The 25,908-nt window shown below is 44.1% G+C and overlaps 1 protein-coding gene across 6 annotated transcripts in view; it reads left to right on the top strand.

Annotated features, from left to right (window-relative positions):
* Window positions 1–25,908, top strand: part of LOC121458759 (membrane-associated guanylate kinase, WW and PDZ domain-containing protein 2-like) — a 1,271,545-nt gene that overhangs the window by 1,166,830 nt on the left and 78,807 nt on the right. For all 6 annotated transcript variants that reach the window (XM_041668118.1, XM_041668117.1, XM_041668122.1 and 3 more), the window contains 4 exons: window positions 6,058–6,243; window positions 8,394–8,550; window positions 22,820–23,015; window positions 24,280–24,423. In XM_041668118.1, coding sequence (XP_041524052.1) covers window positions 6,058–6,243; window positions 8,394–8,550; window positions 22,820–23,015; window positions 24,280–24,423 — 683 coding nt within the window. The remainder of the gene's footprint in view (window positions 1–6,057; window positions 6,244–8,393; window positions 8,551–22,819; window positions 23,016–24,279; window positions 24,424–25,908) is intronic.

Raw genomic sequence — 25,908 nt, 5'->3', positions numbered from 1 at the left:
GGAAACACTGGGTTCATGTTTTTGGAGATAGAAAAACCTATCAAAGTCTTCACATGATCAGCCTCTATTCCCTCAGGCTTCTCAGACAGGGAATAGACAAAGCATCTCTCCTTTGCCGGCCCCCATCCTGGAATTGATGGGCCCCCTTCCCTTTGCTGTTGGGAGCTTTCCTCTAGAGGAAGTTCAGCTTACCATGGGACACTCCTACCTCCTCCCCAGAGCCACCTGGTGTTTCCTCACTGCTCTGAGGCCACACTGGGACCTACTACTTCACCCCTCCTCTTTCTTTCGTCTTTCTGCACACAACCTTCACTATGGGCTTGCTATTTAGTCATTGTTTTAAATATTTTTATGCTTCTCTGTGGTCTCCCCAACATGCCTGACTTTCTTGAGGGCAAATCCATGTGCTGTTATGTTTTCTTCTCCAAAGAGCCTTGCACAGTAACTGTTTCTTAGAAAATGCTGTGGTAGATGTGTGTTGGTGGATGTAGCTATTTTCCTGCCCCAGCCCACAATTTCAAAGCCATACGATCAATACTTTTCATAGCTTAGCAAAAGAAAAATGATGGAAGTCACCCAGTATTTAAAAAAAAATTATCAGGCCATAGATTCCTTGGCTTCTTCAAGCTAAGTTTCACCTTCGCTAATTAGTAGATTGTGAAGTAATGTCAGCTTTTGGCATTGATTGCCTTTGAAGTATCTGTTTGTCACGCTCTTTTTAGAGCTATCTTGATTGATGCAAATTCCACTTCTGCTGTCGAATGCTGTCCTCCATATACGAGGCCACTCTGTGGGACTTGCTAACAAGGAGATAATTAAATGTAAATAGCAGGGGCAAGCTTTCCTTGCTCTGAGGTGAAAGACACCCAAGCAATCTGTGATGGAAATACTGCAATAATGACAGAGGAGAATGGGGATGGGGGAAGGATCTAATCACCTCTTCTCCCAGGATTCCAGCAAAGGAAGAAAAATGGCTGAGCGTGGTGGCACATGCCTGTAACCCCAGCCCTCTGGAAGTGAGGCCAGCCTGGGGCTGCAGGGAGCTCCAAGCCGACCTGGGAAACTTATCAAGACCCCACCTCAAACAAATGACTGGATAAATACATTTCGAGCACACAACCAATCAACAGATGACAAGGTCTACAGGTGGTCATGCTGCCATCGTCATGGAAACCGACCTAAGGCAGCACTCAGCCGAATTCATCGAATAACTCAGCCTTCTTAGATGAAGGATTGGAGAAAGCCTGAGTTGGCCATACGGAGATCCAGTAAGGAGCCAAGCAAAGGAGAAGGAACAGCATTGTCTCCTGCGGTGATGTTGCTGGAGACCCAGGACCTTGGCCTTTAGATCTCACTATGAAGAGAACTTTGGCCAAGAGTCTTTTTCTGAATATTCCTAAGACAAATGTTACGGTATTCCAGGCAATGGCAAAACAGGTGCCTCACCCCTGGGAGAGTACAGATTGTATTGCCAAGACATTGGTATGGGATAAATGAGAGATGCATTTTTTTTCTCTATAATTTAGAGTCTTCAGTTAAAATTCCTATCTACCGACATATCATCTCTTACCCTATGTCAATATGTCCAAAACCAAATGATGCCCTGTGGCTTCCCCCCAATATCTGGGTACCCTAAACACGCCACGGCAGGAAGACTGATGGAGAGGCTTGATCTATGTCGCCTCTCACCAGACGATGTCTCCGAGACACGCCTCTAAATGGACTGCACACTCACAACTACCCTAGTCATTGGTTCTAGGAGAATTAATAAATGCCGTTCATCCCTGTGGTAGACACCAAGGTCAGGACGTCTTTGCTGTTCTGTAATTCTATCAGTATCACACAAAAGGCATGGGATGGAGAGTGGGGGTCGCTCTACTGACCTTACCTCTGAGCAAATGGGACTATGTCTTGTTCCAGGAGAGAATCTCCTTTGGAAGCACCCTTGTCAAAGACTTGTCTTACATCAGAACGCACTTGTATAAGAAGCGGAATTGACAACAAAGGAAAGTGAGGCTGGAGCAGCTGCCAAGAGGCTGACATAGAATTTGTTTCCGTTTCAGGGTTTTTTTTTTTCTTTCCCTTTAACATTACTCTGACTACTGAAAGAAAGTTAAATTGCTGTGTTCATCTGGAGATTTCAGGCAGCAAGGCTTTCAACGCTCAGATAAGTCATCCCCCTGTCCCTGGTGGAGTAAGTGCTTCTGATCCCACAGACCCATCAGAAAGGAAGCACTCCAAGGTTTGATGGCACAGGCAAGGACTGCAGGGCTGGATTTGACCCTAGCATGTTTTTTTTAACAGAAAAATATGCTTGATTGCTGTGCTGTAAGGAACTGAAATAACGGCTCTGAGAGGTACTTGGAGACTAAGAACAGCCTTGGGTTGTTTACTTCGTTGTTGTTGAGTACACAGAATTGCGGGGAGGAGACTGTATTTGGAAACACTTGGGATTTCATGCCCAGTAAATTCCAGGTGACACGGCAGAGCCGAGGAAAAAAGAGGGGAGCAGTAAGTCAAAACAGAAAACCAGCCAGCCGAGCACCAAGCACTGTTTGTCCGTGTCCTTCGGTATACTTTTGAATTTCATTTAAAAAAAAAAAAAGTCAGCGATTTTCATACCCCGCCCCCAAATTTCTTCAAGCAAAGAAATGGCAAGGCGATGTGAAGTCTTAACTGAGCAGGATCTGGGGCTACCAGGTTTTCCTTTCTCTCTTCCTGTCTCACGGGACTTGGATCACACACACACACACACACACACACACACACACACACGCGCGCGCGCGCGCGCGCGCGCGCGCGCGGTTCAAGGACAGTCTGGCTTCCACCCTCCCCTGCGTCCGCACTGCACGTGCGCGGTTTGAGTCCTAGCCCAGAGGCAGGGTACAGTTCCAGATAAAAGCACAGGCTGATGCTCAAGGTGAGCTATAGGTTAGAGGTCGGATATCAGAAAAAGCCAAGAGGCAGAGCGGTAGATTCACCGAGATCTCTGATTGCTTGACTCCAGGTCGCTGGGGCTCGGAGCCCCGTTTGCCGTTTGTGACCTTGAACAAATTACTAAGCGCTATCTGCTTTCTATCCGTTTCTTCCACTGCAAATTCATAATAATATCAGTTACTTAATAGGATTTAAGGGCTACATTATGCACATCTTAATTTAAATACAGCGATATGGATAAGTAACTTTTAAATTAAATGTTAAATTTTAATGCTAATGTTAAATAAATAAACGTTAAGTAAAAATTAAATTTATATATTAAATAAATGAATATCATTTAATGAAGTGCTTGCCCCGTGTTAGGAAGTACTCAAAAGAGGTAGAAGGAATGGTTATTAGCCCTCAATAAACACGAAAGTAGATACGCAAGGGATCCACGCTGCACTGATTTTTCTTTGAATAATAAACTAGTAGCTCCAAGTTGGTATTTTCCACAAAAATGGGCAAGGGTTTTGATGGGAAATCAGAGAAAGGCAGACTGGGCCTCCTCAGTGTCCACCCACTCCCTGAAGCACATCGTGTTGTCTTAAACGAAGTCGTTTCCCTGCGATGCTCGGAAGATGGTACTCTTCAAGTTCCTTTGGTTTTCTTTTTTACAAGTTATCCTGTATCATGAGAAATTACATCAGGGCGCTCATACATGCATGCGTGCATGTGCGTGCCCACGCACACACACACGTTATGCATGCACAAACGATTACGTAGGAAAGATTTGAGAGGAAACAGTAATAAAAAGAATGGTAGTTAATCCTTAAGGACCAGGCACTGTTCTACTGGCCACCAACATATGACTCTTCATCTAGGTCTCAGAACTTCTGTGAGGCCAGTGATGTTGTTATCACAATAATAGTTGAGGAAAAGTTAAGAGCTCTTAGGCAACTTCCCAGAGATTGCGGGATAGATGACAATATACACATTTAGGGGCGAGAAAGCCAGACTATTTATGGATCATTCCAAGAACTGTTCGGTATGGGAAGGGGAAAACAGCAGAAAAAAAGAAAAGAAAAGAAAATTCTCCCCTTAGTTATGGCTGAAACCCAAGCACCTTTCAATATCTACATTTTTTTACACTTATTCCTTTTAGTTCACGTGTGTGTGCCTCTGTGTGTGTGCGCGTGTGCACGTGTGTGTATGTGTGTGTGCAAGTGTACTGTGGAGATGTGAGGACAACTCCCCAGAGCCAGATCATTCTTACTGCCTTGTGAGATCTGGAGATTAATCCCAAGCCCTCGGTCGGGCAAGGACCTCTACCTGGTGAGCCACCTCGCTGGTCCCCTGTATTATTAGTTTTGAATCAGTAATTGTTCTAATTACATTTCTGCCTGGAAAATCATCATTAGTAAACTCTAAATAGTGCTCTCCTGATTAAACACATTAGTGCTTATGGTAAATAAAAATGAGCTTGGGCTGAAACATAATTGAGTTTCACTTCGGGGACACAAACTTGGCCGATATTTTTCTGTGCTCTTTGTAACCTTTCTGAGGAGAAGAGTGAGCAAGGTCCTAGCTCCTTAACTCGCTAACTGTCCTTCCTCTCCGTGGTTATTAGCTTAAAATTCCGCCCCTCACTCTAACACATGCAACCGAACTAAGAGCTCAAGGTGTAGACTTCCTTAGAGAATCTGAACCATGGGCTGCATCTGTTGGAGGAGGGCCTGCTTGTTTGTCCCGGCCGCCCAGAACCGAAATAACCACACAGAAACTATATTAATTACAGCACTGCTTGACCCATTAGCTCTAGCTTCTTATTGGCTAACTCCTGCATCTTATTTTAACCCATATCCATTATGTGGTGATCTTCGTATCACCACATGGCAGTGGCTTACCAGTTAAAGTTTCAGCATGTCTATCTCTGGCACCAGCGGATCCATGGCATCTCCTGACCCGGCCTTTTTCCTCCCAGCATTCAGTTTAGTTTTCCCCGCCTAGCTCTGTTGCCCTATTGCTCTGCTATAGGCAGAAAGCGGTTCCTTTATTCATTAACCAATCAAAGCAACGCGTAGACAGAAGGGCCTGCCACACTGTGCATCCTTCTGTTTGTACACACTAGCTCAGTTCTTTGACGTGACATACTGACGCTGTGGACTATGGAGATCTGAGCCCAGGCACAGCAGCCTTGGTATGCAGTCTCATCCACACTGAATCTCAGTCACCCTGCTAGAGAAACATGCATCCCATCTGCCTGGCTCTTCTCAAACATATACATTAAAGATGAAAGTAAAGTGTGTCAAGGTATTGCATAAAAGGTATATCAACGCTAAACCTCTTGCAGTATTTTAATATCTCAGCAGTTATATCTTCTGGCTAATGAGTGTCATTGTTTAAGGGGTCAAGTCTCTGTTTTTTTTTTTCTTGTGACCCTTAAAATTGTATCTTTTCCACCAATGGCATCTTAGATTTGATGAACCCCATTGCACTGTTGACATTAGTGTGTTCTCAGGAACACTCGTGAAGTGGAAAGGACAGAATGACAGAGAACGTGCTGCCCTTAAACTAAATCACAGCCGACTAAAGGAAGTTCTGTCCCTTTGCCAGGGAGCTGCTCCCTGGATTAGTGGGTGCTTCCGGATTTCCCTTTTTCCTCCTGTCAGTGAGATGGCGATCTCTATTAAGTTCCCATCACTTATTGTACCTCCCAGAAGCCGTACCACTGCCTCTCAGTTTGAGCTTTTGCACACTCTTCTACACACTGGTATAAGCTGAACTCTCCCAAGAAGCTGCCTAGAAATTCATGGTCCTTGTTTCCTGCCTCGACATTCAGATTCTGATGCTTGGATAAGGCATGGAGAGTTTGTAGTTGGTGCTCAGATGGGTTTGAGAACCTCTGTTCTTTGGATTTAGAGTTGGCCTGTCTCTCTCTACAAAGGACTTGGTTTAAGGGGCGTTGGTCTCAGTAGTATTCACGGAACCACATTATTAGAAATGGTTGTTGTTCAAAAAGATGGAGACACCGACGAAGGAAAGAATTCTGACATTGCGTTTCTTGTCTTAGGCAGGACTGAAAGATAGAACATATCCTGGTGATGTCCCTGACACCTATTTCTGTTGGGGTTTTTTTAGCCGTGCCCCATAAAATCGGACGCATCATTGACGGGAGTCCTGCAGATCGCTGTGCAAAGCTAAAAGTGGGAGACCGGATCTTAGCAGTCAACGGCCAGTCTATCGTCAACATGCCTCACGCCGACATAGTGAAGCTCGTCAAGGATGCGGGCCTTAGCGTCACCCTTCGCATCATCCCTCAGGAGGGTGAGTACCTGAGGTGGCCTTGCGGAGGGGCAGTCAGATGGCAGACAGACTCACCTGCCCGGCTCCTGGAGCCCACCCATTGACATCAGAGCACAGTCCACGTGTGCAGGTTGACGGCCACTTCCACTTTCCCCAGACTCACACCCACCGGCTTCATTTAGAAATAAACTTTGTGGTGCTGCGTACTCAGTAGAATGAATCCCGAGACTCGGGGCTATGAGAGCCCCCCCTAGGGCCTCAGGCATGCTAGTTTTGTGGAGATCTAAAAGCAGAACTCACTCAATCCATCAGGTAACAATACAGACCTGAAAGGAAAACCAAGGCAGTGGAGGGATGCTTGCTCATGTTAGTAATTCATCTCTAGAAAAGTCTTCAAAGTCAGATTGATTTTGAAATGCCTAGGGAAGTTTTAGCTTTGCAATCCAAAGAGAGCTCATTTAGGAAATGTTGCATCTGATAAGATTGTAAAGTTCCCACTTAGTCATTGAATTTCTCTGTACAAGCTCCCCCCCAGCATCTGACAGTTTTGGAACAGTGAACAACCCACACTCACAACTGAGGCCCGTCTGCATTCTTTCATGATTTCCATGCACAGGAGGCTGATTGCTGGCTCATCAATGGAACTGAAAAGGTTCATCTCTGGAGTTCAATGATGAGTAGCCATGTTGTCCCCTCCAGGGGCTGATGGAGCTCACTGAGCAGCCATGGGTCCCCTTCAGGGGCTGATGGAGCAGCCATGGGTCCCCTCCAGGGGCTGATGGAGCTCACTGATGAGCAGCTATGGGTCCCCTCCAGGGGTTGAAGGGCTTACTTTGCATTTTTTATTTGACTCAGTCCCCTGCCAATTCCATTATAGGGCTATCAGATATATGGCAGAGTAGCCAGCCTCCTGAATTTAATTATAAATCAGGAGCTCCCAACTAAGGTGATTTCAGGTCCTTGGGGGATAATACTTGGTACTGTCTAGAGACAGTTTTGACTGTCTTGATTGGGGTGAGGAAATGACTGCCATCTACTGAACAGAGATCACAGAGGCCTCTACACTTCCTGGAATGCTCGGGACAACGCCCCATAGCAAAGAATTATCTGACCCGGATGTGAAGAATGTCAAGGGTGAGAGACCCTAATAAAAACGGAGATGATTTTAAGACATTTGAACTGTAAGGGAAGACAAAAAAGGGGGTTTATATCAGAAAGCAAATAGGCCACCTGCCCTCGTTACCCAGCTACAAGACAAACAGACAGACATACAGACAGACAGATGATAAGGGCTGTAGTTTTAGCCTGTTGTCTGAAGGCACCAGTCTGTATAAGACAGTCAGTGGAAATGAACTGTAAGCAGGACCGTCTGCTACAAACAGGACTTCTCTGCCCTCCCGTCTGGAGGGTTGGTCCTGCCTTTACTTTAATGTGTGAAGGTTGGATCTGTTGACTTTTTATGTTGTTGAGGTAAGAAAACACCAAGAAGCAGTTTTTGAATAGCCTCATGAATTTCCCTATGTGTGGAGTCCTTTTTTCCTTCTGGAGATCCTTGAGTACAGAGGGCTCTTAGTGAGCCTGCCCAGGGGCCAGAGAAGAGATGGTAACAGTGTTTCAGCTTCTATAGCTAGCTTCCTGTCCACACGCTGGAAGCCTGGTAGACTTGGGCTGGGTGTGGTGGCACACACCCCACAACCCAGCTCCTTGGCAGGTGGAGCAAAGACCACCTCTTTGGAATCAGCTGGGCTACAGAGTGAACCTGTGTCTAAAGGAAAGAGAGAGATGTCTTAAACAGCCAAAAGGTGTTAGCTAGAACATGGTCTCTCAGCAGTAATTTGAATATTTCACCTTGTCCCTTTGAGTTGTGTTCTCATAGTTTTAGTACGTTGTTTCTACTTTGGTTTGTTTGTTTTGGTGAGCTTTCCTCCCACAAAATGACAAGACTGTTCATAACTTTACTCGGCAAAGACTGTAGTTAATAAAAGAAGACTCCTTCTTCCAGGAATGCCGTGGACCTTGGTAAGACTAACCTGCTAGTGGAAAGCCCGGCAGAAACTGAAACGGCCGAGGCCTGCAAGCATTCAAGCAGGCAATGAGCCCCAACCTCTCTTTACTTCTTGCCCCTGATCAGATGCCAACCTGACCACATCTGTTGCCTTGGTTCCCATCAGAGCTCAACAGTCCAGTATCCGCACCCAGCTCAGAGAAGCAGAGTCCCATGGCCCAGCAGCACAGCCCTCTGGCCCAGCCGAGCCCAGCCACCCCCAACAGCCCTGTTGCCCAGCCAGCTCCTCCTCAACCTCTTCAGCTGCAAGGACATGAAAACAGGTAACGTTTCCTCTGACTCTTCTGACTCTGAGAGGCAGAAAGAGCGTGCCGGGGAGACAGTTCAGGACTGAGCAGGGAGAGGTTTTCCCACAGCTGAAATTACTGCGTGTAATTTTGTGTGGTTTCAGAGGGGAGTTGAGTTGATTGTTTCATTAGCAGCTATAATTCAACATCGGCCCTGCGAGTAGAGAAGCTTCTCTTCAGAAATGCTGGAGCCGTGGCAGATGAGTTGGGGTTAACTAACTGAGAGCATCAAGGAGCTTCTAGAATGAGAACACAGGCCAAGGTCCTCTGGCAGGAGAGAGAACCTCCTAAGCATGAAGGACAGAAGCCAGGCCAGGGTTGCTGTGGAATAGGGTTTGGGGGAGCTAGAGATGAGCCCACAGAGGGTGACAAGCCAACTCCAAGGCCCTGGCAAAGCATATTGAAAGTCCTCACATTTGTCCTGATAGAGTGGGGAGCTTCTATTGGTTTCAGGCTGGCAGGTGACATCTCTGGATTCTCTTCTCAGAAATTCTCACTCGTCCCTCCATAGAGCTGACTGATAGCTGGCAGGGTAAAAGAGACTGAGAGTGGAAATATGGCTGCAGAAAAGCACTGAGCCATAAACATGGTACCCTGAAGCATGATGGCAGGGCAAAGGGGAGGAGATGCAGATGGACTCTGAACCAGTTGTGACTGTCCGCTTTCCACCAATTGAGCGAGACCCCCCAGTCTAACGAGTGATCCATCCCATACGGGGAGCCTCCTGAGCTCATGAGGGAATAAGGTCCTTTGCACCTCTAGACGACAGGAATAGCATATAAAAATGTCTTACAGTGACTTCTATGTAGCAGAGCGCCCAGCTTGTGTTGAGCCATTAAACAAATGAGGAAGGATGTGTCCCCATGTTTCCCTTCCTTCCAATGGGAGAAAAACAAAACATACCTGAATGTAAATACCTCGTTAGCCTTACGATTCCAGCATTTTCTGAACAGCTGCTTTTCATGCCCACCCCATGTCAGTGGGGTGGAGTAAGACTCCTTTTGATTTCCAGACCCCTGACTCCATCACTCAGACCATCTCAGAACAAGGATTTTCCCCGTCTCACATTCCATAAGACCCACTCTGTTATGATTTTCATGTGTGCTTTCGTGGAAAAGTGACCATCTTAGCTGCTTATGGTTTTTTATTTTTTTTCTAATAGTTTTTATTGAGCTATATATTTTTCTCCACTTCCCTCCTATCCTCTCCTCTCCCCTTCTACCCTCCTCCATGGTCCTCCTATTCCCAATTTACTAAGGAGATCTTATCTTTTTCTACTTCCCATGTAGATTAGATCCATGGATGTCCCTCTTAGGGTCCTCATTGTTGTCTACGTTCCCTGGGATTGTGAATTGTAGGCTATTTTTTCTTTGCTTTATGTCTAAAAGTCACATATGAGTGAGTACATAATATATTTGTCTTCCTAGGTTTGGGTTACCTCACTCAATATGATGCTTTCTAGATCCATCCATTTGACCACAAATTTCAAGATATCATTGTTTTCTTTCTGCCGTATAGTACTCCATTGTGTAAATGTACCACATTTTCCTTATCCATTCTTTGGTCGAGGGGCATTTAGGTTGTTTTCAGGTTCTGGCTATGACAAACAATGCAGCTATGAACATAGTTGAGCACATGTCCTAGTGATACAATTGAGCATCCTTTGGATATATACCCAAAAGTGGTACTGTTGGGTCTTGAGGAAGGTTGTTTCCTAATTTTCTGAGAAATCGGCACAGTGACATCCAAAGGGGCTGTACCAGTTTGCATTCCCACCAACAATGGAGGAGTGTTCCCTTTACCCCACATCCTCTCCAGCATAAGTTGTCAAGAGTGTTTTTGATCTTGGCCATTCTGACAAGTGTAAGATGGAATCTCAGAGCTGTTTTGACTTGCATTTCTCTGATGGCTAAGGATGTTGAGCGTTTCCTTAAGTGTCTTTCAGCCATTTTAGATACATCTGTTGAGACTTCTCTGTTTAGGTCTGTACCCAATTTTATTATTGGATTATTTGTTCTTCTGATGACCAATTTCTTGAGTTCTTTGTATATTTTGGAGATCAGACCTCTGTCTGATGTGGAGTTGGTGAAGATCTTTTTCTATTCTGTAGGCTGCCATTTTATCATGTCCTCTGCAGAAGCTTGTAGGTTTCAGGAGGTCCCGCTTTTAATTGTTTCTCTCAGTGTCTGTGCTGCTGGGGTTATATTTAGGTCTCCTGTGCCAATGCATTCAAGTGTACTTCTCACTTTATCTTCTATAAGGTTCAGTGTGGTTGGATTTATGTTGAAGTCTTTGATCCATTTGAACTTGGGTTTTGTGCATGGTGATAGTTATGGATCTATTTTCATTCTTCTATATGTTGATACACAGTTATACAAGCATCATTTGTTAAATATGATTTCTTTTTGCATTTGATATTTTTTGTTTCTTTATCAAAAATCAGGTATTTGATCAAAAACACCAATGATAGCTTTTGCTGGAGAGGTTGTGGAGTAAGGGGTACACTCATCCATTGCTGGTGGGAATGCAAACTTGTGCAACCACTTTGGAAAGCAGTGTGGCGGTTTCTCAGGAAATTTGGGATCAACCTACCCCTGGACCCAGCAATACCACTCTTGGTAATATACCCAAGAGATGCCCTATCATACAACAAAAGTATATGCTCAACTATGTTCATAGCAGCATTGTTTGTAATAGCCAGAACCTGGAAACAACCTAGATGCCCTTCAATGGAAGAATGGATGAAGAAAGTATGGAATATATACATATTCGAGTACTACTCAGCAGTAAAAAACAATGACTTCTTGAATTTTGCATGCAAATGGACGGAAATAGAAAACACTATCCTGAGTGTGGTAAGCCAGACCCAAAAAGAGGAACATGGGATGTACTCACTCATATTTAGTTTCTAGCCATAAATAAAGGACATTGAGTCTATAATTCGTGATCCTAGAGAAGCTAAATAAGATGGTGAACCCAAAGAAAAACATATAGGCATCCTCCTGGAGATTAACTTTCATCGGGCGATGAAAGCAGACAGAGACAGAGACCCAAATTGGAACACCGGACTGAAATCTCAAGGTCCAAATCAGGAACAGAAGGAGAGAGAGCGTGAGCAAGGAACTCAGGACAGCGAGGGGTGCACCCACATACTGAGACATTGGGGATGATCTATTGGGAACTCAACAAGGCCAGCTGGACTGGGTCTGAAAAAGCATGGGATAAAACCGGACTCACTGAACATAGCGGACAATGAGGACTGCTGAGAAGTCAAGATCAATGACCCTGGGTTTTGATCCTACTGCACGTACTGGCTTTGTAGGAGCCTAGGCAGTTTGGATGCTCACCTTACTAGACCTGGAAGGAGGTGGGAGGTCCTTGGGCCTCCCACAAGGCAGGGAACCCTGACTGCTCTTCAGGCTGATGAGGGAGGGGGACTTGTTTGGGGGAGGGGGAGGGATATGGGAGGCGATGGAGGGGAGGAGGCAGAAATCTTTAATAAATAAATAAATAGAATAAAATAATTTGAATACTAAAAAAAAATCAGGTATTTGTAGGTGTGTGGATTGATATCTGGTTTTCAATTTGATTCCATTGGTCCTCCTGTCTGATTTATGCCATTACCAGTCAGTTTTCAGTACTGTAGCTCTGTAGTAGAGTTTGAAGTCAGGGATTGTGATGCCTCCAGAAGTTCCTTTATTGTACAGGATTGTATTGGCTATCCAGGATTTTTTGCTTTTCCATATGAAGTTGAGTACCATTCTTCCAAGATCTGTGAATTTTATTGGGATTTTGAAGGGCATTGCATAAATTTGAAGATTGCTTCTAGTAAGATTGCCATCTTTACTGTGTTAATTCTACCTATTCAAGAGCATGGGAGATCTTTCCATTTTCTGGTGCCTTGTTCAATTTCTTTCTGCTTAGATTTAAAGTTCTTGTCATACTGGTCTTCCACTTGTTTGGTTAGAGTTACTCTGAGATATTTTGTGCTATTTGTGGCTATTGTGAATGGTGGTGATGTTCCCTGATTTCTTTCTCAGCCCATTTATTATCTGTATAAAGGAAAGCTACTGTTTTTTGGTTTTTTTTTAGTTCATCTTGTATCCTGTTACATTACTGAAGGTGTTTATGAGTTGTAGAAGTTCCTCAGTAGAAATTTTTGGGGTTGCTTATGTAATCTATCATATCATCAGCAATCAGTGAGAGTTTGACTTCTTCTTCTCTGGTTTGTACCCCTTGACCTTTTTTTGTTGTCTTATTGCTCTAGCTAGAACATCAAATGCTATATTGAATAGCTATGGAAAGAGTGAACAACCTTGTCTTCTTTCTGATTTCAGTGGGATTGCTTTGAGTTTCTCTCCATTTATTTTGAAGTTGGCTGTTGGTTTGCTGTATATTGCCTTTATTATGTTTAGGTATGTTCCTTGTATCCCTGATCTCTCCAAGACCTTTATCATGAAGGGATGTTGTAATTTGTTGAAGGCTTTTTCAGCATCTAATGAGGTGATCATCTGGTCTTTTTTTTTCAGTTTGTTTATATGGTGGATTACATTGACAGACATTGGTATATTGAACCATCCCTACATCTCTGGGATAAAGCCAACTTGATCATGGTGAATGATTTTTTCTGATGTGTTCTTGGATTCAATTTGCCAGTATTTTATTGAGTATTTTTGCATCACTGTTCATGAGTGAAACTGATCTGTAATTCTCTTTCTTAGTAATGTCCTTGTGTGGTTTGGGTATCAGGGTAATTGTAGTCTCATAAAAAAATTGGCAATAGATCAGTCCTACTGTCTCAATGGGTGGGTGCACCCCTCGTGGTCCTGACTTCCTTGCTCATGTTCTCCCTCCTTCTGCTCCTCATTGGGACATTGGGAGCTCAGTCTGGTGCTCCAGTGTGGGTCTCTGTCTCTATCTCCATCCATCGCCAGATTAAGGTTCTATGGTGATATACAAGATATTCATCAGTATGGCTATAGGATAGGGTCATTTCAGGTTCCCTATCCTCAGCTGCCCAAGGAACTAACTGGGGACATCGCCCAGGGAACCTGGGAGACACTCTAGGTTCGAGACTCTTGCCAACCCTAACGTGGCTCCCTTAACTAAGAATTGTGCTTCCGTGCTCCCCTATCCAGCCTTCCTTTATCCCAATCATCCTGTTTCCCCAAGTTCCCCCATCCTCCCCTTCTCACTTTTCTCTCCCCCTCTCCCCTTACCCCCATCCCGCCCCACCCCCAAGATCCCAGTTTTTTGCCCGGCTATCTTGTCTACTTCCCATAGCCCGGAGGATAACTATATGTTTCTCTTTGGGTTCACCTTCTTATTTAGCTTCTTTAGGTTCACAAATTACAGACTCAGTGACCTTTATTTATGGCTAGAAACCATGAGTGAGTTCATCCCATGTTCATCTTTTTGGGTCTGGGTTACCTCACTCAGGGAGCTCACCAAGGCCAGCTGGTCTGTGACTGAAAAAGCAAGGGATAAAACCGGACTCTCTGAACATGGCGGACAATGAGGGCTGATGAGAAGCCAAGGACAATGGCACTGGGTTTTGATCCTACTTCATGTTTTGGCTTTGTGGGAGCCTAACCAGTTTGGATGTTCACCTTCCTAGACCTGGATGGAGGGAGGAGGACCTTGGATTTTCCACGGGGCAGGGAACCCTGACTGCTCTTTGGATTGGAGAGGGAGGAGGAGAAAAGTGGGGGGAGGGGGAGAGGGACGGGAGAAGGGGGAGGAAAATGGGAGGCTGGGAGAAGGCGGAATTTTTTTTTCTTTTCAATAAAAAAAATGGCAATATTCCTTCTGTTTCTATTATGTGGAACAATTTGAGGAGTATTGGTATTAGTTCTTCTTTGAAAATCTTGTAGAATTATGCATTGAAACCATCTGGCCCTGGACTTTTTTTGGTTGAGATACTTTTGATGGCTGTTTCTAATTGTTTAGCAGTCATTGGTCTATTTAATTTGCTTATCTGGTCTTGATTTAATTTTGGTAAGTAATATTTATCCAGAAAGTTATCCATTTCCTTTAAGTTTTCCAATTTGGTGGAGTACAGGTTTTTGAAATATGACCTAATGATTCTCTGGGTTTCCTCTGTGTCTGTTGTTTTGTCCCCCTTTTCATTTCTGAATTTGTTGATTTGGATATTCTTTCTCTGCCTTTTAGTTTACTTGGATAAAGGTTTGTCTATTTTGTTGATTTTCTCTAAGAACCAACTCTTTGTCTGATTGATTCTTGAATTGTTTTCTTTATTTCTAATTTGTTGACTTCAGCTCTCAATTGATTGTTTCCTGCAGTCTAGTCCTCCTGGGTTAGTTTGCTTCTAGAGTTTTGAGGTGTTTTGTTAACTCACTAGTGTGGTATTTTTCCAGTTTCTTTATGTAGGCATTTAGTGCTATGAACTTTCTTCTTAACACTACTTTCATTGTGTCCTATAAATTTGGGTATGTTGTATGGTCATTTTCATTGAATTGTAGGAAGACTTTAATTTCTTTCTTTATTTCTTCCTTGACCCATTGATGATTCAGGTGAGAACTGTTTAATTTCCATGTGTTTGTGGGCTTTCTGGAATTAGTCTTGCTGTTGAATTCTAATTTTAAGCCATGGTGATCTGATAAGATACATTGGGTTATTCCATTTTTTTTTTTTTGTATCTGTTAAGGTTTGCTTTGTTACATAGTATGTGGTCAATTTTTGAGAAGCTTCCCTGAGGTGCTAAGAAGAAGGTATATTCTTTTATGTTTGGATGGAATGTTCTATAGATGTCTGTTAAGTCCATTTTAGTCATAACATCTTTTAGTTCCCTTATTTCTCTATTAATTTTCTGTCTGACTGACCTGTCCATTGGTGAGAGGGGAGTGTTGAAGTCTCCAACTATTAGTGTGTGGGGTTTGATGTGTGATTTAAGCTTTAGAAGTGTTTCTTTTACATATGAGGGTGCCCTTGTATTTAGAGCATAGATGTTCAGTATTGAGATTTCCTCTTGGTGGATTTTTTTCTGTGACTAACATGAAATATCCTTTTTTGTCTCTTTTGATTGATTTTTGTTTGAAGTCTATGTTGTTAGATATTAGGATAGCTACACCAGCTTGTTTCTTAGGTCCATGATATTGGAAAATCTTTTCCCAACTCTTTACTCTGAGACGATGTCTGTCTTTGAGGTTGAGATGTGTTTCTTTTATGCAGAAGAAGGATAGATTCTGTTTTCATACCCAATCTCTTGGCCTGTGCCTTTTTATAGGTGAGTTGAGTCCATTTATATTAAGGAATATTAATTACCAGTAATTGCTAGTTCCTGTTATTTTAGTTTTCATTGTTGGTGATGTTATTGTGTGTGTCTTTACCTTCTTTTGGGATTTGCTGCTGTGAGATCATCTATTGTCTGTGTTTTTATAGATGTAGCCAACTTTCTTGGGTCGGAGTTTTCCTTCTAGTACTTTGTGTAGGGCTGGGTTTGTGGCTAGGTATTGATTAAATCTGGTTCTGTCATGAAATATCTTTTGTCCATCTATGGTAATTGAAAGTTTTGCTGGGCATAGAAGTCTGGACTGGCATCCATGGGCTCTTAAATTCTGTATAACACTTGACCAGGACCTTCTGGCTTTCATTGTTTCCATTGAGAAGTCAGGTGTAATTCAGATAGATCTGCCTTTATATGTTACTTGGCCTTTTTACTTTGCAGCTCTTAATAATTTTTCTTATTCTGTATGTTTAGTGTTTTGATTATTATGTGGTGAGGAGACTTTAATTTTTTTGATCCACTCTATTTAGTGTTCTGTAAGCTTCTTGTATCTCCATAGGCATATCTTTCTTTAGGTTGGAAAAGTTTTCTTCTATGATTTTGTTGAATATATTTTCTGTGCCTTTGAGCCGGAGTTCTCTTTTTTCCTATACCTATTATTCTTAGGTTTGGTCTTTTCATGGTGTCCTATATTTCCTGTATATTTTGTGCTTAGCTTTTGCTAGATTTAATGTTTTCTTTGACTGATTGAGTCTATTGCCTCAATTGTATCATCAGTGCTTGAGATTCTCTCCTCCATCTCTTGTATTCTGCTGTTTATGCTTGCATTTGTGATTCCAGATCGTTTTATCATACTTTCCATTTCTATAATTCCCTCGGTTTGTGTTTTCTGTATTGTCTCTATATCAGTTTTCAAGCCTTTAATCATTTCTTTCACCTGTTTGGTTGCTTTTTCTTGGTTTTCTTTAAGGGATTTGTTGATTTCTTCCCATTTTTGTTTCTCTTTTCCTCCATTTCTTTGAGGGAATTTTTCATTTCCTCTTTGAGGGCCTCAAACATTCCCCTAAAGTTATTTTTAGGTCATTTTCTTCTGCTTCATCTATATTTGGTTGCTCAAGGACTGCTGTAGGGCCAATAGTTTTTATTGGTGTTGTGTTGTTCTTTGTGCTGTGGAGTGTGTTATTACCTTGTCTATCCGTCTTCTCCTCAGATTGGTGTGCTTAGGGCTGTGTCTCTAATGATCAATCTTCTAGGTGCCAGTGGATCCAAGACTCACTGATTCAGGCCTGCTCTGGTGGAGGTCACTGGCTCAGGTCTGTTTCTGTTGATGTCCCTGGACTGGGCCTGCTTCCGCAGAGATCTCTGGCTTGGTCCTTGGGCCTGGTCCTGCAGAGTTCTCTGGCTCAGGCCTGCTCCCTCAGTGGTGGCTCCCTTGTATCTGTTCTTGTGGAGGTTGTTCCTGCTTATGTTTTTAATACATGCTAGTGAAGAGAAGTGCCATTGAGCAAATGCTGGAGAGGTAAGACTGTGAGAGCCCACAGGAAGAGTAAGTTCTGGTTGCCTCAGTGCTAAGCCCCAGCTGTGCTTGCTTACACCACGTGGTATCTGGACAGATTGTACTGGCATTCCCAGGACCTGTGTTCCCCTCAGCCAGACTCCTACTCCCGACTTTGCTGTGGTAGTTAATCTGGTGACCCACTCTTCTTCCTTCCAAGCACACTGCCCTATACTTGGGATCCTGCTTCTAGCCTTGGGGAGGGGGATGGGTAATCTCGTCTCTATCAGCTGGCCATCGTCTCTCCAAAAGTGGCTCCCCCACTCTGAAGGGCAAACCATGACAGTGTATTAGAATCCTTGGGAGAACAGCTGCCTCTGGTGGGCACTGCGGGATCCCATGACAGTGTGTTAAATCCTTTGGGAGGATGGCTGCCTCAGGTGGGCACTGTGGGATCCCATGACAGTGTGTTAAATCCCCTGGGGGGACGGCTGCCACGGGCAGACACTGCAGGATCCCATGACAGTGTGTTAAATCCCTTGGGAGGGCAGTGGCAGGATCCCATCTCCTTCTCGTTTACAGCTGGGATTTACCCTTTCTCTATCACGGAAGCAACGGTCTTTGCAGATACATTTTCCCTGATCACAAAATAAAGTATTTCCTAAATGTGAAATTAGCACATTTACATGATTAAAATTTTTATAAATCACCAACATATTTGCTTCAGTAACATTAACAACCTGAGAAGTGGCCTCTCCAGGTTTAGGGCTTTTTACGGGCCTGTACTTGGGTTTCCTGGCTTACACTTTTATTGTTACCGGTGATTCATTTATGTATGAACAAAACAATTCAGTGATTTCGCAGATATCAGAAACATTTTTGTGATATCCGCCAAAGATGACCAGGAAGTCAAAGGAAAAGTCTTTGCCTGTTTCTAGATCATGCTAGAAATGCTGCCAAGCCAGTTCATATACCATGTTCTTCCAGACAAGGCGTGCCCTCCTACATATCAGACTGAGCCATTTCCCATGCAAGAATGGGGAAAGCAATAATGGCAATCTTCTTGAATATTTCTATTCTGCAAATTAGAATAAGCAATACTGTATGCTACCTCATTCACTCCCAAATTAACTTCCTGTGCTACCCTAGGTGCTCAGGAATCACAAAATAATTCTAAAGTGTTCATAAGTTCATAAAGAAGGATCCCTTTAGAAAGAAGAGAACTATTACAGAATATATTCCAAATCTAAGTGTAAAGAACAGGCTGTTCGCCAGCAAGGGCAACTGATGTTTGCCATTTAAAGTCATAAGGAAGAGAGCATTGGAAGATGTAAATCCTTTCATTCACCTTGAACTCTGTTGTAAAAAGGAGCAGCGGTGTTCCCGACCTGGCTAGCTTAATCCCAAAATAATCACACAGAAACTGTATTCATTTAAACACTGCCTGGCCCATTATCTCCAGCCCCTTATTGGCTAACTCTCACATATTAGTTTAACCCATCTCCATTAATGTGTATCGCCACTTGACTGTGGCTTACCAGCATGAGTCTAACCAGCGTCAGTCTCAGAGATGAGAGCCATGGCATCTGCCACACTGCCTTCTTCTTCCCAGGAGTCTGTTCTGTCTACTCCACGCACCTAATTTTCTGCCCTATCAAAAGACCAAGGCAGTCTCTTTATTTAACCAATGAAAGTAACACATAGACAGAAGACCCTCCTACACCAGAACCCTAGATACTAAGGCTGAACAGGATTCTTTTTTTCTTTTTCCTTCTTTTTTTAAATTTTATATGCATTGATATTTGGCCTATATGTGTGTCTGTGTGAGGGTATCAGATCACCCAGGACTACAACTGTTGAGAGCTGTCATGTGGGTACTGGGAATTAAACCAGGGTCCTCTGGAAGAGCATCCAGTGCTCTTAACTGCTGAGCTGTCTCTCCAGTCTCAAATGATTCCTTTTAAAATTTAGTTAAAATATAAATGTGTTGTTTCTTCCTTTCCTCCTTCCTGCCTTTCCCATATCCAGCTCCTCCCCTTTAACCATTTCTGTTACACACACATCTAAACAAATCAACAGATAAATACAATCCCTTCAGTGTTGCTTGCCTGCGTGCGCTTCTGGGGATGACCTCTGAGCACTGCACAGCCAATCAGGAAACTCATCTCTGGGGAAGAATTCTCCCTCTGTCAGCCACTATTAATTGCTTGTAGTTCTTGAGATCCTGTGGGCTCTCATCCCCAGAAATGATTCGTAAAAGGCTCTCAAGCTGTGGAATATCTCCTGGGCAGCATTTCTCAGTCTTTACCACACTATAAAAGCTAGAAATTACCATTTGCCATCTGTCTTTATCATCTCTCTAAAGAATCATTAGTGATGAAATTAACAGATAGGAGAATTACGTAGGTAACCTTTTTTATATGTAAAATAACTTTTAAGAGTGCACGCGTGCATGTGAGTGTGTGTGTGTGTGCGTGTGCGTGTGTGCGTGTGTGTGCATGTGTGTACACGAGTGCATTTTCTTTGTAAGGTAGCCATGCATGACCAAATACAGAGGGCAGAGGTTCATTGGGTACCTTCCCTAACTGGTTCTACACCTGGAGCTCACTGATTGGTTAAACGGTGTGGTCAGCAAGGTCCACGGATCTCGTCCTGTTTTTACCCTGAAGGGCTGGATTACAGGTACTCATCACTGTACCTGGCTTTTGTACCGATGCTGGGATTCAAACTCAGATCCTCACACTTGTATAGCAAGTGCCTACCAACTTGACCCATCTCCCCAGCCTGAAGCCTGTGTTTTAAATTTGTAATCATCTGATTTTATGTTTTCCCTAAAGTGAAGTGTTGACATATTCAGCCCAACCTAATTTTTGCTCTAGCCAGTGTATCACCCACTTTAAAGTTAGCAACAGCCATTTTCCTTGTTAAGGAACCCTTCAGGAGGAAGTTACCTGAAATTCCTGACACATGGCAGTGGAATAGAGGGACAACTGAGTGCTTGGTGGTCAAGATGGAAGATGCAGCAGGCTTCACTCTCTCTCCCTGCTTCTGGTCATTTGTCTAATCGTTGGGAGATTCTTACATTTCATTCTCTTTGGCTCCACCCCATGACACATCTGGTGGAAACGGAGCACAAAATGGACATTTCAAACCAATACCACACCGAGCATGAAAATGAAGTGGCTATGCTGTAACTTAAGACAGTGTGACACCCAAACCACCGAGCTAGAGATTTCTAGAAGGGAGCCGCCACACACTGGCAAATGTCACCTGGTTCGATTCCTCTGGTTTAATGCATGCTTTTGTATAGTTAAGCACCTTATTCAAATCGTATTTTAAGTAACTCTGTTCGCAGCTTGCACCTCAACAGGTGGGTGGACTAGGGAGAAACACAACAAAGCCGGAACTATACAAGACACAGAAAGAAGGCTCCCTTCTCCTGGGGGGGTTAATAACAAATGCAACCTACTCGGAGGGGAGACTAAAACCACTGACCTCCCAAGAAGCCCACATAAACACATCCCCTACTTTGCACTTTCTATGTGTCCTCCCCAGATACTGGGTGATAGTGGTGCTAACTGTCCACTTCACTTGGGGTTTTGTTTGTTTTGTTTGTTTGGTGTTTGTTGGGACTCCATGTCAGATAGACCATGACCTGGTCAAGAAGCCATCTGGTCTGAAGTGGAAAACCCTACACCCTTTGAGCCTTCTTGTGTGCTGAATATTTCCTGTTTCCTTAATTCCCCCAGACACCATAGCACACATCAGCAGACCTAGTTCTCAGGAGGCTGACAGAGGCACATCCCAAAGTCAAGACTAGCCAGAGTTGCGTTTCGGCCTTATCTAGAAAAAAGAAAAGAAAAGAAAGTATTTTGCTAATTCTTCAGAATATTGTTTTAATCTAACCACAGCCATACGGCAGCAACAGGCAGTGAGCTTTAACATTCAAGGGCCTCTGTTCCACGGTGTTGAGTTTTGGGTTTGTCTTACCAGCATGCCCATGGTCCCACACTATCAGGGAGTGGCTGTAACTCCCATTGTGAGCGCCCCCAGTTCAGAGCGATGGGGATGCCTGGGAGATTACCCAGCAGCTATTTCTGCTCTCTGTGTTTGTTCATGAGTAAGGGCTAAAAATATGCCACAAATGAATGCCGCCCTGGGTCATTCTGCCTTCCCTGTTATCACATGGCCACATGTTTAAATGTCTGCAACATAGCCCCAGTGTTCCCAGTGAGCTGGTGACTCTGGGCCTGCATTATACTTGACGATCACACCTTACTACCACGTCTTTACCATCTGAACTACTCACAAAGATGCACCTTAGCAGTTAAAATAACCCTGGGGACTGAGGAGATGGCTCCATGTTTAAGAGCGTTTGTTGTTGCAAAGACTGGGGTTCAGTTCCCAGCATGCACACGGTTCCTTGTAACCAGTTCCAGGTATCTGATGTTCTTCCCTAGGTGCTTAAGGGTACCACTCAGCCATTCACACATACATGTAGGTGAACATTCATTCACATAAAATAAAATTAGATAAAACTTTTAAAAATAGCCATGAATAACATATTTATAAACTACTTAGAGATCATTGCAATTGTGTTTACATGTGCCAAGTAGTGTGTTTATATGTGAGAGAGAAGAGACAGAGAGAGAGAGAGAAAGAGAGAGAGAGAGAGAGAGAGAGAGAGAGAGTAAGCATAGAGAAAGAGAGGAAGGACGGGAGAGAGGCAAGACATGTTTCATTCCCTTGATTTAGAGTGATTGTGCAGTTGGATTCTCTCTAAAGATTTATTTATTTTTAATTGTGTGTGTGTGTGTGTGTGTGTGTGTGTGTGCGCGCGCACGCGCTCATGAATGAAGTACCTGTGGCGTGCAAAAGAGTCAAATTCCCTGGAGGTAGGATTACAAGGTTGTGAGCCCTCTGACATGGGCCCTGGGAACTGAACTCAAGTCCTCTACAGGAGCAGAGCCTGCTCCTAACTACTAAGCCGGCCCTCCAAGCCCTAACTGTGCAGCTTTGAAATGGCCAAAGTGAGGGAGAAATATCCATGGCACCTTTTCCACAAAGTTCTGGGGGATCTATAGCTTTTATGTCAATTTGTTTTGTCGGGTTTTGTTTTGTTCTTGATTTGTTTTGTTTTGATGTTTTTGGAGACAAGATTTCTCTGTGTAATTCTGGTGTCCTGGAACTATCTCTGTAGACCAGACTGGCCTCAAACTCACAGAGATCCACCTGCTTCTGCCTCCTGAGTGTTGGGATTAAAGGCGTGTGCCACCATTGTCCGGTTTGTGTCAATTTCTTAAGGAGGCAAATGAAAGTACCCAATAATATATTTGTCAACAATTTCTAAATAATGCCATTACTTTAATCTTCTTAAATCCTAAATATGTAACAAGACACAACTTGGGTCCCCACAAGCTGTGGTGGCTGGACCGTGCTTAGAGTCTTTCTCATCTCCTCCGAGTGCTGCAATGCCAAAGCAAACTCCCTTTCTCTTTATCTAGTTACAGGTCAGAAGTGAAAGCGAGGCAAGACGTGAAGCCAGACATCCGGCAACCTCCCTTCACCGACTACAGGCAGCCCCCGCTGGACTACAGGCAGCCCCCAGGAGGGGACTACCCGCAGCCTCCACCCTTGGACTACAGGCAGCACTCCCCAGACACCAGGCAGTACCCTCTGTCCGACTACAGGCAGCCACAGGTACCCCTGCTGGAGGACATAGGGTCCCCACAGAGACTTCCTGGGGTGCAGCGAGTGCTGTAGAAGGGAGGCAGAACATCCAGATACTGTGGGAGCAGACAGCCAGGCCTCTGTTCTTAGCCTCAGTATCAGGGCTAACACCTGCATCTCCAGAACATCAGTGCATAGATCAGTCTGCTCTAGATGAAGCAGGACAGATCCACAACCAACCGGGAGTCAGTGGTAGTCATGGATGAACTAATCTTGATAATAGTTAACAAGCTAACTCCAAGAACATAGCCTCAGCAACAGCCATTGTTCTTTTTTCTTTTTATTTTTTTAATTAATTAATTTATTTATTAAAAATTTCTGCCTCCTCCTATCCCCCCATTTCAGTCATTGTTCTTAAGCTCCTGCTAGACCTTCAGAATACTACTAATGTAGAAAATTTGACATATTCCAGCCACTGGGGTCTTTCAGAGCCATTGTTTCGAAATGACCGCCTGCCTCCCACTCTGTGGTAAATAGCCAAGCCTCTATGCAGATGGCAAAGCCAAGCTTGGCTTTACAACCGACCCTGCAGCCACTGCAATCATCAAAAAGCCCCCGTGTATACAGCTAAGGGTCTGGCTGTCCCATTCTTGGTTGGCATTGGACGTTCCTCCTGAGACTTCCCTGGCCTCTCTGAGCTTCCATTTTCTCAAGGGTGGCTCTTCCTAATAGGCCATGGTAAACGGTCAACCTCTGTAAAAGACCAGAGCTCAATGTCTAGTAAATATTCATCACCCAGGAACGAGATACCGAGATAGAAATTAAGTACAGTTTCTGCTCTATCCAATTGCATTGTGTCCCATTATTAAATCAAGGACCAGCTTTACCCCCCACAGAGTTTAAGAGCGGTGGTGGCCAGGGAGTCTGGGACATGCTGCATTTAGAGGACACACTGACCTTGTGTCCTCTGAGTTGATGTCCAGTGGTCTGCACAGACTTACTTATGGCGCTAACATCAGTGAATGGGTGAATTTAGAAGAGATGATGTCACGCATTAAGTGCAAGTTGATCAAGAAAAGCCAGCTTAAGCTGTGCTGTTTGCTTTAACAGAGTTAACTAATTGAGTCTTTGGAGCCAGGTCTTGCATGTTCAGTATTTGTAAAGTCAAGTGGCGTCTTCTAACGCCATGTCCTTTGAAGACGTTAACTGTGAGAGAGGGGATCAGGGAAATTGACTGTCGAAGTCCCTCTAATGCTAAGCGATCCCATCTTCCATTTCTTCCCCACTCCTACAGGATTTTGATTATTTCACGGTGGATATGGAGAAAGGAGCCAAAGGGTTTGGATTCAGCATCCGTGGAGGAAGAGAATACAAAATGGATCTGTACGTGTTGAGATTGGCAGAGGACGGACCAGCCATACGGAACGGCCGGATGAGGGTAAGATGCCTCAGACGGCAGAGCTCCTTGGCCCTAAGGAGAGCCCCGCTGGGGCATTAGGAAGGGATCAAGGCTTGCTCTCAGACCAGCAGGTTTTACCCTTTCTGTTCCATAGCCTGGTTCTTAAAGGCTTGCTCAAACACAAAGACTTACAGCATCGAGCCAGGTGTGGTGGTGCACGGCTGTAATGCCAGCACTGGGGAGGTTGAGGCAGGAGGATGATTCAAGTAAGGCCACAGTCACTTGGAGGCCATCCTAAGCAGTATAGTGTGACTCACACTTTCAAAAACAATAAAAAGATAAAAGACTACATTTATAAATGTCTACAGATGGATAAACCTCAGCATACTGGTGTTTTCCTCAAAAGGGAATGAAAGAAGGAGGACGAAGGAAGGAAATTTAAGAAATTGCTTGAAATGGAAAGAGAGTCCATTATTCTTCTGTGGTTCAGTGATTCCATTTCCACTGAGGTTGAAGCTTTCAAAATTTATTTTCCCTTTCATGTTCCTCCCCTCCACATACATTAATCAAATGGCCCTAATATCTCTCTGGAAATGTTTCCTTCTTATTGGCTGGCCTTTGGGCTTTGATATTGGGCAGCCAGGCACAAAAGGAGAAGGGGATTTGGCTTCCAGCACATAGGTTGTCCTTAAAAGTTGGAGCAATTTAGACGCTTCAGTTTGAGTGCAAGTGAGGGGGATTCTTAAAGTAGCGGTCAAACTCAGCCAGATGAGGGATGAACTAACCCATTCTGCAACACAGCTACAAAACTAAACAATAACTTAGCTGTAGACACAGTCCTGTCCTGTCTCAGACAGCACCAGCCACTATCTAACTAGGTTTAATTCTTCTTGTACATCGAGAAGTCATCCTTGCCCCCTTCCCTGCCTTCTGAGTTCAAATAGAAAGGGGAAAAAAAGCTGTGACTTGGAGGTTCTGAGGTCTGGGGTCTGCTAAACTTTGCCAACTAATTGTTTTTGTGAAACACACCTGTTACTCCCACCACCACGGCAATCTTCCACCATTCTCTCTCCAAAAGCAAGGCATGATCAAAAGTGCAGAAGTGGGAAGAACACAGATCACATTCCGTTCACCCTCTACAAGCCTCTGATGACTGGGAGATTGTGGAGGGGGACTCTTACCCCAGACAGGAGTGGCACCCGATATAGACCGTCACTGCCCTGATCCAGTACTGCCCTATGCCTCCCTCTCTGGGGTATCGGCGGGAGCCGTCTCCATGTGGCTTTTTGCCTCTAGAGTTCCCCTCCAAACTAGAATGGAACTCTTTTTATACAACTATGTTTATTTATTGATGGCGGAGGCAGGCTCATGGAGGGAGGTCAGAGGACAATCTGTGGAGTTGGGCTCTCTCCTTCCACTATGTGGGGCGGGAGGCACTGTCGGCCGTAAGTACCTTTTCCCCCGAGCCACCTGCTTAGTCCAGAATGGTCCTGCCACGTCAGCTCATGAGTGGTTAAATAAAAT

The sequence above is a fragment of the Microtus oregoni genome, unplaced genomic scaffold (assembly GCF_018167655.1).
Source record: "Microtus oregoni isolate MIOR12 unplaced genomic scaffold, Mior012 000018F_ref0000195, whole genome shotgun sequence".
Taxonomy (NCBI): domain Eukaryota; kingdom Metazoa; phylum Chordata; class Mammalia; order Rodentia; family Cricetidae; genus Microtus; species Microtus oregoni.
This window is presented reverse-complemented; position numbering and strand designations above follow the sequence as displayed.